This window comes from Mobula birostris, chromosome 22, assembly GCF_030028105.1.
Source record: "Mobula birostris isolate sMobBir1 chromosome 22, sMobBir1.hap1, whole genome shotgun sequence".
In the NCBI taxonomy this organism is placed as follows: domain Eukaryota; kingdom Metazoa; phylum Chordata; class Chondrichthyes; order Myliobatiformes; family Myliobatidae; genus Mobula; species Mobula birostris.
The window spans coordinates 8955385-8969983 of NC_092391.1; the positions used below are offsets into that span (position 1 = coordinate 8955385).

The window sequence follows — 14599 nt, forward strand, 5'->3', positions numbered from 1 at the left end:
AAAGAAGGGTGTTGAAATTGTACACAATCATAGATTAGCAGATTCTGCAGGCAAGGAAAACACATCAAGTCCCCATGGCAGCAGAATGGCTCACAGCTTGGAGCGAAGTTCAGAGTTCAATTCTGGCGCTGTCCGTAGGGACTCTGTTCTCCCCGCGGCTGCATGGGTTTCCTCCAGGTGCTCTGGTTCCCTCCCATAGTCCAAAGATGTACTGGTTAATAGGTTATTGGGTCATTGTAAACTGTCCTGTGATTAGGCTAGGGTTAAAATGGTTGGCTGCTGGGTGGCATGGCTTGTTGGGCTGGAAGGGCAGGTTCCATGCCACATCTCTAAATAAAACAAAAAGTTGAGGTATAGTAATACTTAAAATATTTAAAAGAAATACTGCACTGAAGTGGCAAAGCCTTTCAAAAATATGACAAGTAACTCAATAATCTTGTTGTTCTTATATTTTTGATGCTTAAAATTGAGAAAGTGCAGACAGAAAGGCTGAAAGTAATCACGATCAATTAAATACGTCAGAATTCTCCAATATTCTGAAGTGATTTTGTTTTGCATTTTGACACCATTGCATTTAATCTTTCAAAAGTGAAACAAGGAACACACTGTACCTTCTGCTTTTTGAAAAAAGTAAGTTAGTTAGTTAATTTGATAAAATACAGAGTTGAAGGCTTTAATTCGAAATAGGCTTTATCATAATATGCTGCCATTTCTGTGAGATGTCAAATCAGCCATCACTAGTAGCATGACAAAGGTTTGTGTAGAGTTTAATTGGAACAGTTCCATTTAACACTGACGTTATAGGATACACATTGGGAACGGATCAGACTGCAAACTGACAGGAACCTCCTCATTAATACTATGGTGAAATGGCAGTGACTACAGTTACTGGCTGTGCCAGGGCTAAACTCTTTGCAGCAGACTCTTGCATCCTTGTCCTTGTATTACAGCTTACCCTCTCTGCCAAGCGACTCCTTTTGGAATGTTGCAGTGTACCTTGTAAATCACAGCACACCACACTGCCCACCACTATCACCTCACTAGTCTTGTTTCAGGAGCAGATGATAAATAAATCAAAGTGTACTAAGCAGTTCTTCCACATGGCAATTGCCTCCCTCATTCCTTCTGCAGCTCATCAATCAAGCTATTGTCTACTTGAAAGCCAAGGCTTGTAAATGTCATCTCCACTCAAGTCCAAGTAGAAGAAAATCAGGATACTGCTCTGAGTTTTAATTGGATAGAGTAATTAAACTAAAATACCCTGGTAGGCCAGCTCTGACAGGATAGTCAAGACCACTTTTAATAAGGCTGATACAGTATTTGTCACAAGGATGGTGCAAATACATATGACATTTATTTTAGTTCCATTCCTGATATCAATGCTTGCTGGACTTGCTTAGGCTTTAAATGTTTTTTTCAAATTATGGCATTTAAATGTTTCTGAGATATACAGTGTGGAAAAGGCCCATGCGACTCACCGAGCCACCTGCACTGCCCAGCAACCCATCCGTTTAGCCCCAGCCTAATCTCAGGATTATTCAGATGACCAATTAACCTGCTAACTAGTACATCTTTGGAGTGTGGGAGGAAACCTGGAACATCCGGAGGAAATACACATGCAGATGGGGAGAATTTACAAACTTTCTTACAGAGGATACTGGAAATGAGCTCTACACTCTGATGCCGCGAGCTGTAATGGTGTCACTACACCACCGCGGTGGCCTCCATTATAATATTGGTATATTTTCGAAGAAATTGATTAGAACACAAAATTACCCAAAACAGCATCAGCTTGCTGGTTAGTTAAGAAATTAAACTTTAAAAAGGCCAGCATGGTTTGGAAAATATTTTTAATAACCAGGAGATGGTCGAGTGGGAGGTTGGCCTGGATGAGAGAAGCTTGTTTTCTTTACGGAGGAATCACTTTCTCCCCCCTTACTGACAGTTTCAGCACAGAGCACCATAGCACTGATAGCCAAATGGACGTGTACAAGAACCATGTCGGTCAGCTTCTCCCCTTCCTGCCAACCCACCCCCCATCTAATTATATCACTGACAAAATTACCAATCGTCGTCCCTTTTAATAAGTAACTCAACATAGCAGTTCAAAGCAGTTAATACAGTATCCAAACATTGTTAATATATTTGCTAACTGGCCAGGATTTTCAATGCTAACAGCAAATCAGAGCAGAGTGCCCCGTGGTCGTCATGGAAATCACAACCAGTTAATCCGAGCTGCCAACCAAATTGAATCATTGCTATGACGACGACAACAAGGGAACCTCAGATCAGTGCCCACAGCATGTGGACTGATACAGGCCAACTCCAGTCAGTTGGGGGAACAGGGGCAGTGGGTGGATTGTGCCAATAACACTTGGGGTGAGAGCAGAGATGTAAAGATTTCCATTATTTGGCACATGTTCATCGAAACATACAGTGAAATGCGTTGTTTGCACTCATGACCACAATCAGAGGGCAGGCTGCAGGTGTCGATGTTATTCCAGCAGCAACCTAGCATGCCCACAACTTACTAACCATAACCTATACACCTCTGGAACGTGGGAGGACACTGGAGTACCCGAAGGAAACCCACCTGGTCTCAGGGAGAACGTACAAACTCCTGACAGACAGTGGTGGAAATTGAACCCCAATCAGTGATCACTGGCGCTGTAACACGATTGTGCTGACTGCTGTGTTACCACGGAGGGATAGTACTCCACAACCTGAAAGCTCAAACAGATTCTTCAAAACAAATCTGAACTTAATTTAGAGCCTTGTCGTCAACAAAATAATAATTGTTTGCAAATTTCAATAAAGGAAAGATAAGTGCCTCCAACACAGTGGGGGGAAAAACCCTCGTATAGGTTGAGGAGATGGCAAGGGGTGGTGGTTGGGAATACCTTCACTTAGCTATCAGCACTTGCAGTAGCTTTGTTTTTGCTATTCCATCCAAGACGGATTTAATAGCTCCAAGTAGGGAAAATGCATTAACAGGGTAAGTTGCATGTGGCTTTTGTACTTTGCCAAAAACAACAAATTGGCACAGGGGCTCAAGTATAGATTATCTTGTCTGACAACTGTGAAAGCGTCCCAAATAGTCCAAATGCAGATTTAAAACCTGGACCCATACCAACCTGGCACTCGTTTCTCTCCAAACAGCACCTTAGGATTACTCATATTAGGTTAGTTCTTAAACAAGGAGAGTTTTTGTCCATCCAACAAAGCAGCTGAATTAATTCACTGCCAACTACCTTATAAAAAGGTAGCATTTAAGTGAATTTTCTGAACTTACTACACACACTCAGCGGCCACTTTATTTGGTAAACCTGCTCGTCTAATCAGCCAATCATGTGGCAGCAACTCAATGCATAAAAGCATGCAGACATGGTCAAGAAGTTCAGTTGTTATTCAGATCAAACATCAGAATGGGAACACACACAAAATGCTGGAGGAACTCAGCAGGCTAGACAGTATCGATGAGGAACAGCAAGCAGTCAATGTTTCAGGCTGAGACCCTTCATTGGGACTGCTAAAAAAAAAGAAGAGAAGTCAGATTAAGAAGCTGGGGGTGGGGGGGGGGTAGGGGAGGAAGTAGTACAAAGTGGTAGTCCTGGAAGTTCACAGAGAATGATGTGAAAAACAAAAAAAATCTGGTCAGCGGCAGCACCGTGGGCAAAAAACGCCTTGTTAATGAGAGAGGTCATAGGAGGATGGTCAGAATGATTCAAGCTGACAGGATGGCCACATTAACTCAAATAAAACAGAAAGGTACGTCGCATCCGGAGTTTCTCCGGTTAGCGGACAATTTCCCTCCACGCCTCTCTGACGTAGCGGGGAACCGCGTACGAGGCAAGTGTCAGCAGTGGTTTGCCATTGCCTTCTGCTGGGTGAGTTTCCAAAGAGATCACCAGCTCGTAACCCAGCACGGATGGAAAGCGTGCAGGGGAGTCGGCTGGCTGGATTCGATCCCAGGACCTTTCGTCCTGAAGTCCGACGCTGATGCCACTGCGCCACCAGCCGGGTCATGCAGTAAACAATGGTGCGCAGAAAAGCATCTCTGAACACACGACACATCAAACCTTGAAGTGGATGAGCTCCAGCAGGTTAAAAACCACAACCATACATTCAGTGGCCACTTTATTAGGAACCTCCTATAGCTATAAAGTGGCCACTGAGTGTACATGCAGTAAGTCAGACAAGGAGGTCAGTATTAGTGAGAAGCCAGTAAACACTAACTGCGTATTAAAAGAATTAGGATGAGCTCCTTTTAAAGTTTGCTTCCAGTATAATCCATATTATGGCAAGATCCTAGGCATTAATTACACTGAACTGAATAAACTCAAAAACAGGGCACTGCAGGGCACAGCACTACATTAGCATGTGTCAAGTTTCTATGGTTTTAAATGAAAACTACATAAAAACATTTCTGCCATCAATTTTGCTATCACTAACAGCCAGCACGAATTCTGCAAGGGAAGCTATTTTCGTGCAGATGTGAAATTCAATGAAAAAGACCGACTCTTGTAGGAACATCAATCAAAACGTCGGCTGCAGTGACAGATCTCAACGGTGAGGGAGGGTTAAAGGTCACAGGTTAAGGAAAAAGCCAAGCTCTGGTTGAGCTCTAATATCTCTGTGGTAGAAGTCTTGGAAAGGTACACCCTTCTGTATTAGCCTACCATCATTAATCTTCTTGCCGCCTTCTTTAGCTACTGAAGCAGAACTGCTCAATAGAAAACTATATGATGGGGCACTACGAGAAGGCCTAGTCCCCATTATCAGGTTAACATTCTGTTAAGCCCCTCTGCAGCAATGGAGTGATAACAATTGAAGAGATCAAGGTCACATGATGTACTGCATCCAATTAATGATAAGCAGGATTTAACCAAATAATGTAGGACTCACCAAAGAAAAAAACTGAAATGTCTTTGTTGCATTTAACAGTCTGAAACAAAGCAATCTTTCATCCGGTATAAAGGCTTGACAAGTATATCAGCATAAACGCATTTCCTAACATAGTTAAGTGTTGTGGGGTATGTATGGGATTTTATAGAGTGTGTGCATGTGTATGTGTGTAATAACACACTCTCAACACACACATACACACAGGAATAAACAGTATACAGGTATGTGAGCATGTGCGTGCATCATGAATGGTGCTATTCAGTTATTGGCTGAATTGTAAAATATTTTGAGAGGTGAGTTTAGGGTAATGCAGACACTGGACTGTGAGGTGAGCCAAACAGCCTCAGATTAAGGCCATGGTCCTTCAAGCAAAAAAAGATCCAAATGGGCTAGAAACTGCAATGCTTTTAAAAAAAAAGTTTATCATATTTGGATTGGAAATCTCAATATTATTTTGCAAGAAAGGAACAATTAACTAAATATGCATCAACTAAACATCAGAATACATGATATAGACCATTAATATGAAAAAAAATCCCAAAATACCTCAAAGAAATTTATTTAAAACTGATCAGAGGTGAGTTCCAAATGTGCTATAATTTATTATACAAAACACTCCGACTGACTATTCTATGGCTTTGAAAATGAACATGTCATCTACCAAAAACTGACGATTTGACTATGCAAATCACTGAATTAAGATTCTGTTATCTTTATATACATTTCAATCACTAAAATTCAAGATAAATTTTAGCTCTCAGGATACTTCAGTTATTTGAAAATGTTTGCTTTGAAAATTCTTTGTTAATAAACAAGTAATACAATGAGGTACAATGCCACACCAATATTTTTCAATTTAGAAACAACTGTTTTACATTTTGACCATGTGAAAAAAGGCGACAAATTAACTCAAGACAGAGACACAAGTACACCTCAGAATAAACTGTATGAGATACAATGGCTAGAACTGCATTTTGTTTCTTGTTGAAGCTAAGAAGGATGCAAACCCAGAAGTCAAACAATCCTGCTTCATTTTGAAGCAGTCTCCCAAGTAATTTTGTATTTCCCTTCCGTGAGCTTTGTGTAAAAATAAGCTTAAAACCATGATCCTGATATGATACAGCTTAAACTCAACAAGTAGTGTCAAACACAAGAGATGCTGGAAATCCAGAGCAACACACACAATATACTGGAAGAACTCAGCAGGTTAGGCAGCACCTATGGAAGTGAATAAACAGTTGACGTTTCGGGCCAAGTCCTGAGGAAGGGTCTCAGCCCAAAACACCAACCGCTTATTCATTTGCATAGATGCTGTCTGTCCTGCTGAGTTCCTCCAGCATTTTCTGTGTGAAGCACTGCTAAGTATACTTAAGAACAATATTTTTTAAAACTGTATAAAACACACAACTGAAATCTCACATATTATTTTTCTTCTCACAGCTTCAACAATCAACAAAAATACTTGCTAAATTAATTTATTTATTGTACAGACTACAATGGGCCCTGATAAAAAAAACATTAAAATCACCGACTTCTTCCTACCACAACTTTATGTTCAACTCTACTGTATGTTAGTTTAAAAATAGGAGTGCAATAAAAAGAAAACAACTGAGTGACGTGAGAACCCCAGTAACTGATTGTTGGCTACAAACCTTATTAAATTCTCAACTTAAATTTGACTGGGTTTATCGCCAAGCCAACTCTGATAGATTAACAGGGCACCACTGCAGAGCGTGACAAAATGTTGTTCAACCTTTAGGCAGCTGAAAATTTTGGAACTGATTTCAGTAACATAGCTGTTTTACACCAAGCAATCCCAAAGATAAAATAATGCATCATAACACCGCTGTCTTATCTAATATTAAACCTGTGGACAATATGAAGCTCTAATTTTTCTATTTGAGTGGGTGCACTTATTCATAGAACAGCACAAAGATACAGCACAAAAATATAGTACCACATACTTGGGCTCTTCTCTTCCACAAGGTCACAAGCGCAGAGTAGATCAGAATCAATTGAAATGGGTTTCTGCTTAATCCAGAACTTGGTGCTCGCTTTCTGATTAGTAACAGGGTCTATCTCCACCTTTTCTCCCGAGATACCTGTGAATCAGTGGGGATATAAACCAGTGGGCTGTGTAAGTGATTTTATATCAACCATTTGACACACTTTATAAATCTTAATGGAATGAACAAATAAAATACTCTCTAAAGCCCTCTGAAACTCTGAGCTTTTCTGCTGCATTCGGAGAGAAGATTGAATACAGAGCAGATTTCTGGACCACCAGCTGAACAAAACAATCATAAAAAAACATCTGATGTGAACACTGTATTCTTAAAGAACAGTAGTGGTGTAGGATTTGGTTACACTTAAAAAGCAGCTTTATCTAATAAGGTCACCAATTTGTATCAGAAAGTTGCAGCACTGTTACAGCAATCTAGTTATTTAGAACACAAAACTACATGATTGCTAGATCAGATTGTGAAATGTGGCCAGTTTCCTGATATTAGATTTCTAAAATTGTGGTAATATGAATTCTTTAAAGCATATTGTTTATCAAAGGCAGAAGCAGTTAGTAGGTAACAAGGTCAACTTTGAAGGATAATGCTGAAATACATAACTTGATATATACAATGTTTGGTGACACCATTAAAACTTCACTTTGAACATGTAACCAAGATACTCAATTTTGTAACATGAATATTCTGTAAACATTTGAAGCTCTGATAAATTTACATTATTTCAGCTCGATTACAAGGTTCGCTGAAATCCAACTTCAAATGCTTATTTTTTTTTGTCAAATTAAACTCATGGGGAGAAGACTAAGTAACGAACTTGATAGGGTCTGGCAAGTGATTTAGAATATGGGTGAAATTGCCAACAAGGTTTATGGTGTGGAAGCAGATCTGATGTTACAGTATGGCTCTATCCTACATGAAATAATTCATGGGGATATAATGTTTTAAAATGTGTAACTGCAGTTCCAGGTAACAGCGCAGCACAGGCCCTTCAGTCCACAATGTTATGCAGACCCTTCAACCTACATTAAGATCAACCAAACCCTTCCCTTTCAGAGCTCTCAATTTGACTTTCACTCATGTGCCTAACTAAGAGGGTCTTAAATATCTCTAATGCATCTGCCTCTACCCCGGCAGCGCAAACTAAACACCTATGTAAAAAAAACAATAATCTTATTAAAATATTATTGAAAACATATCAAGTACCATACAAACCAAACTTCAAAAGACTAAATGTACGAGAAGGAGGTACCGAGCGTGTAGGCACACACAATGATTCAGGAACAGCTTCTACAGTTCTGCTATCTGATTTCTGAATGGGCATTGAACCCATGAACTCAACGTCACTACTTTTTATTTCCATTTTTGCACTACTCAATTAAAAAAAACTGAAACACATATATGTTGTAATTCATGCTTTTTTTCCTATTATTATGTACTGCTGCCTCAAGTCAACAAATTTCACGACATTTGCTGGTAATATTAAACCTGATTCTGATCATTTCACAACATAATAATTACTAAGCTCTCGTTAAGTGACTATCTTCAAGAAATACTAGGAAATAAACCTTTCAATGCTGTGTTAGGTCTAGCAATGTTGTTAAACATAAAAATCTAATTACGAGGGAACAAAAAAAATTGAGGAAATGTCCCAGTAATCATTCCTTGTCTTCATGATAAGTTGAAAGTATTTTCGTAAACATTAAACCAAATAAGTGATCCAGAACAATAAGTGTTCCAGGCAGAAGCAAAGCAACACATCTTCCAAGTGACGTTAGGAAACCCAAACATCTAGCTACTTCTACAGCAAACTTTCTGTTAAGCATCAATTCCATGGGATCCCAAGTATTAAGCAGTTGTGATGTCACCGTCCTGGCTGAACAACCAATCATGAAAAAAATCTAATTTTTAAATCGCCAAGATTTCAAACCAGGAAGCACTTGAGGTCTTTTGTAGAGTACCAAATAAAATTAAACAAGAAAGGAGTACCACAAGATATTTGAAATACTAAATTCATCATATTTAAAATCTCAAAAAGAAAATGACTAAAGATACAAACTTAGTTTTGTTAAGAGCTAGTTAACAGTTAGAATTAAAACTATTAAAATCTTATTTTGAACATGTAGCTTCATTTGTAAGGCCAGTGATGTTGTGGGGATGGAACTAGACTCTCTCACAGTGGTGTCTGAAAAGAGGATGCTGTCCAAGTTGCATGCCATCTTGGTCAATGTCTCCCATCCACTACATAATGTACTGGGTGGGCACAGGAGTACATTCAGCCAGACTCATTCCACCGAGATGCAACACAGAGCGTCATAGGAAGTCATTCCTGCCTGTGGCCATCAAACTTTATAACTCCTCCCTTGGAGGATCAAACACCCTGAGCCAATAGGCTGGTCCTGGACTTATTTCATAATTTACTGGCATAATTTACATATTACTATTTAACTATTTATGGTTCTATTACTATTTATTATTTATGGTGCAACTGTAACGAAAACCAATTTCCCCCGGGATCAATAAAGTATGACTATGACTAGCCAAGTGCAGGATTTTCAAAATTCCAAAATGAGTATTTTGCAAACACCAGAGGTTCAGATCAATTCACTTGATTGTAGCTTTATTACAGTGCAGTATGGATAAGTTAGATTATTGAAAAGCACCTTATCAGCTTCAGGCTAAAGTCCAGGCTGTCAGTGAACATAAGTTACTGTGAAGTTGGTGTTGATTTGGAAATCTTGGAAATATTTTGCATTGAATACCAATATTCAATTATAAAAGCATGAGACTACACTTCAGGAAAATTTATTGGAGAATATATGCCAACAAATATATCCACTACATAAATTATTTTTAAGACAGGCAATAGAATAAAAATAAACAACCTTCCCACTGCTGCCTATAAGGAGTTAGTACGTTCTCCCTGTGACTGCATGGGTTTCTTCCCACAGTCCAAAGACATAGCAGTTGGTATGTTAATTGCTCATTGTAAATTATCCTGTGACTAGGCTAGGTGCTGTATCTCAATAATAATTAATGGCTTTGGACATGCAATTGGCTTCTTTACTTTCACAGATTTAATCAGGTATATCCTTAAAGCTGCCATTTCGGAGACACAGTTGGTTGCTACTATTATGAATTAATTAATTCATTTGTTTTTGGACAAAGAATGGAAACTAGCCAGAACATCAAGAGAAAGCTACACTTAACTCCTTGGATGTTTAGTTTACATTCCATACAATCATTTAAATTATCATTTGAAAATAACCCTACTAATGAACCTTCTTCTGGTAGTCATTTAAGTATAAACTCAGATCAAATATATCATGGAAAGAGAACCCACAACCTTCTAACAGAAATATGAGATTTATTTTATGGAGAGATACAGCGCAGAACAGGTTGCAAAGAAACCCACCTATTTAACCGTAGCCTAATCACAGGCCAATTTACAATGACCAATTAACCTTCGAACTAGTACGTTTTCGGACTGTGGGAGGAAACCCATATGGTTACGGGAAGGATGTATAAAATTCTTACAGTGGATGCTGGAACTGAACTCCAAACTCAGTGTCTCGAGCTGTAACAGGGTTGCACCAACAGCTACGCTGCCAAGGCACCTCAAATCAAAGTCCTTCTACAAAACGAACTAAAATGACACTTAAACAGAAACTTAATAAAAGCTGCAGATGCCAGAAATCTGAAACAAAGCAGAAAATGCTGCAAATCCTCAGCAGATCAAGCAGCATCTGTGGTAAGAGAAATAGTTAACAATACTAATGTCTAGTCTCTTTTTTCAGATTTGCTAAAGGGACTTTAACACAAAACATTAACTGTTTCCTTTTTCACACTTGCTGCCCAAAATGCAGAATCGTTTCAGCATTTTCTGTTTTACTTAAGGAACATATTTTCATGCAAGCCACAGGAATAACGTTTTATACTACACAATTTCATTGTTGAACAGAGATATTAGAGACTGTGATGACATAAAAAATAAAATTTCATCTCTGCTGAGGAATTTTCAATATGGCAGGAAGCCAGCTCCCTTAGGAGATTGATACCGTAATAAATATCAATCCATTGTTTCAACAAGATTGGTAATTCACACAGCCAAACAGGTGCACTAAAGCTCATTTTCGTACAGACAAAAGAGTCAAAAATAATGAGCTATAGCTTGACTGCTGTAATAACCTACTTGAATAATCAAAAATCTGGTTCATTAAGGAATCTGTGACACTAATGTTAATTGTGAAAGGAAATCTTATCCTATAACTGCTGGAGGTAGTTCTCTACCTTTGAAGAGCACAGAGTAACTCAAAATGTGGTGCAGACATCTGGCAAATGGACATGTTCTCTTCTGCACAGATTTAACTGTTTGCCTGCTCATTGTCGGTCAGCTCCTTGTTTAAATAAATATTGCCAACATGTTACTTTATTCCTATAATAACTCACACCATGAGGTATCTGGTGATTACTTCAACAAATTCAAGTAGAGATCTAATTTGGCTCTGCATCTCTAAAACAATTTCCACTCCCACTTAATAGAAATTAATATCTTGTCCGCATGAAACTCTAAATTAACAGCTTCCCAAATCTTCATAACCCCCCTTTAATAACGTAAATGTAAATAAAACAACATTAACACAATGACACCAAACAATAAAAATTTACCATTAAACAACGAGAGAAAAGACATTAATATTTTTATGATTGTAATTTTCATTAAACATGAAAGACAGCATTAATGAACAGGATATGCAAGCCCAGAGGAGTATCTGATCACTAAAAGATTAAAAATAAGCCAATCTCAATAAAAACACTAATTAAAGTCAACAGAATGTGTACATATTAATAAACTGAAGATAGTGAATACTTTCTACATGTGGTTATAAATCAGATGTTTAGAAAAATATCACTCCAAAAAAATTATGTTTTAAATTTACTGTAATCTGTCAAAAAATAAACAAATATTTCTACTTGACAAAGCCCTTGAACATTACTATCTAAAAAGGGAATAGATCTAAAATTTATTCTATGGTCCAAAAGCTTCAGAAACCACAAAAGCAGTCAATATTGTTAATGTACCTTGTTAATTTGATGGGATTTGTCAGGTAACTCCACTGGAAAATTATATAAAACTGTTCCAGATGAACAGATGATAGTGACATGAATTAAACTGATAGAACAATACCAGAATATAAACCAGAAATGACACCTAAAGTGGCTGTTGATTTATTGCCATCCTGAGTTTGGTTCTGGGCTTCCATGTATATTAGTGCTACAAATCTGGGTCCATTTAGCAGCAAGATGCTCGTACATACATCACTAGCTCCTGCGCCAAGCCAAGGTCATTCCCCATTGCATTAATCTTTTCAGCAAAGGCTACTCCGCCACAGCTTGTTTTTACCCATTCCAGCTTGGTAATGTTCTGGAGGTGTGGGGGGGGGGGAGGCGCGGGCTGATAGAGGGGAAGAAGAGGGGAGAGGAATGAGGATAATGAAGCTATTTCTACTATTACTTTCCGCATCATTTTAAATTTTAATCTTAAAGACTGCACAAGCAATGAACAGATCTGAAGCAGCTCTTTCAGAATCAGAATCAGGTGTAATATTACTGACATATGTGCACAGTGCAATACATAAAAAAACTATAAATTACATTAAAAATTACAGTATCTAAAAATTAAATTAAAACAAGTAGTACAAAAACAGAGCAAAATAGTGAAGTACTGCTCATGGGCTGGTTCACTGTCCGTTTAGAAATCTAATGGCAGAAAGAAGAAGCTATACCTAAAATGTTGTGTGTGTGTCTTTAGGTTCCTGTACCTCCTCTTTGATGGTAGTAGTGCTTTTAGTACAAAAAAAAGTCCATAAACAATTAACTCTTTGCTATTGTGGACAGTGTGCAACTGAAGGTATAGAAAATGGTGGAAGAACTAAGCAATCAGGGATTTAAGTCATTCTGCACCTTAATAAAAGTGGAATCCAGGAAGATATTTGCTGCTGTAATTCACAAGCTGCAGCATTAGCTTTTATATGCAGTCGGCAACAAAATGGCACATTCCTAAAATATTTTATTGAGATATTCTCAGTTTTTGTTAATCACAATGAACACTAATTTTTATGGAATAAAAATACTTTACTTTGCACTAATTACATTTAACTGGTCTATTTGGAAGTTTGCCAAATTGCATGTTAGTTTTCCCTCAGTAAGGCATGAAAAGCAACTTCCAAGACTCCCCCCCACCCCCACCCAAAGAGGTTAGATTTCGTCCAAGGTACTTTAGAACTTCAAACAACAGACATGGCCACAAGAATACAAAGCATTATCCGACAAGTGATGGATTCTCCACTTCCAACAGTTAATTCTAGGACTTTCTCCTCCTTTGTCAGACAGAAATGTACTATTCTTTAAACAGAAGGATCAAATAATCAGATTTATTATCACTGAAATATGTCGTGAAATTTGTTGTTTTGCACCAGTAGTACAGTGCAATAACGTACACTATAAATTGTAACATAACAATACACAATTACAATAATACATATACAGTATAATTAAACAAGAACTGTGTAAAGAGAGGAAAAAGAATGAGGTAGTATTCTTGGGTTCTTTGTCTTTTCAGAAATCTGATGAGGGAGGAGAAGAAGCTGTTTGTGAAATTTTAGTGTTCAGGCTGCTGTACCCTCTTCTCTGATGGTAGAAGAGGGCATGTCCTGGGTGATGGGGGCCCTTAAATGATGGCTGCTACCTTTTTGAGGCATCGTCTTTTGAACATTTCCTTAGTGGTGAGGGAGGTTCGTGCCCATGATGGAGCTGGTTGAGTTTATTTAGGAGCAGCTCAAGTCTAATTCAAAGGAAAAAAAAACGGTAGCCGGAATATAGTCAATAATGTACCACTACAATGGTCTAATTTCAGTCACGCACCTAACCTGATTCTGAAAACAAAAAAATGTAATGAGTCAAAAATAGTGCCGCTGGGGAAAGTGCACCGAGGCAGTGCTGTGCAGTGAGCTCTTGTCAATTTTGACAGAGCAGCAAAGTTCCACCATGCTGGAGAAATAGGATGAGTGCAGGCTACAACAGGGCTCACACGGTTTGAGAAGTCCAAGGTTTTATTGGCCATAGTCTCCTGCTTTTGCAAAGGCAGCAGAGAAAGGCAGCTGGATTGTGGATTTCAGGATGTTAAGAAGAGGTTTGGATAACAGTGGGAACTAAGGCTGGACTAGATGTAGAATGGATCAGGAAAATGGTTGAGTTAGGGATGTTGAGTAGAGGTTTGGACTTGAATTAATTAATGATTGGAGGGTTGAAGAATGTAGCAATTAGGAAAATAATTTAAAAATCTTCTGTTAAACAGCAAAAGCCTCGACCACCTGCAGCAGCAAGGTAAGATTTTGTTCCTTTATTAAAGTTGCCTCGACACTAGCACAAGCCAGTTTGGTGTGGTGGTTACGGGCTTCTTCTAACTAAGACCATAAGGCAAAGGAGCAGAATTAGGCTCTTCAGTCCATTGAGTCTGCTCTGCCATTCGATTGTAACTGATTTGTTTCCTCTCTCAACCCCATTCTCCTGCCTTCTCCCTGTAACCTTAATTAAAAACTTAACATCTTCCTTAAATTTACCCAATACCTTGGCCTCCACAGCCATCCATGGCAATGAATCTCACAAATTCAATT

At 38.4% G+C, this 14599-nt stretch overlaps 1 protein-coding gene across 5 annotated transcripts in view; it reads right to left on the reverse strand.

The window, feature by feature from the left end:
* The window catches only part of mapkap1 (MAPK associated protein 1), a 294027-nt gene that overhangs the window by 36276 nt on the left and 243152 nt on the right, over positions 1–14599 (reverse strand). For all 5 annotated transcript variants that reach the window (XM_072239930.1, XM_072239929.1, XM_072239932.1 and 2 more), the window contains one exon: positions 6870–7007. In XM_072239930.1, coding sequence (XP_072096031.1) covers positions 6870–7007 — 138 coding nt within the window. The remainder of the gene's footprint in view (positions 1–6869; positions 7008–14599) is intronic.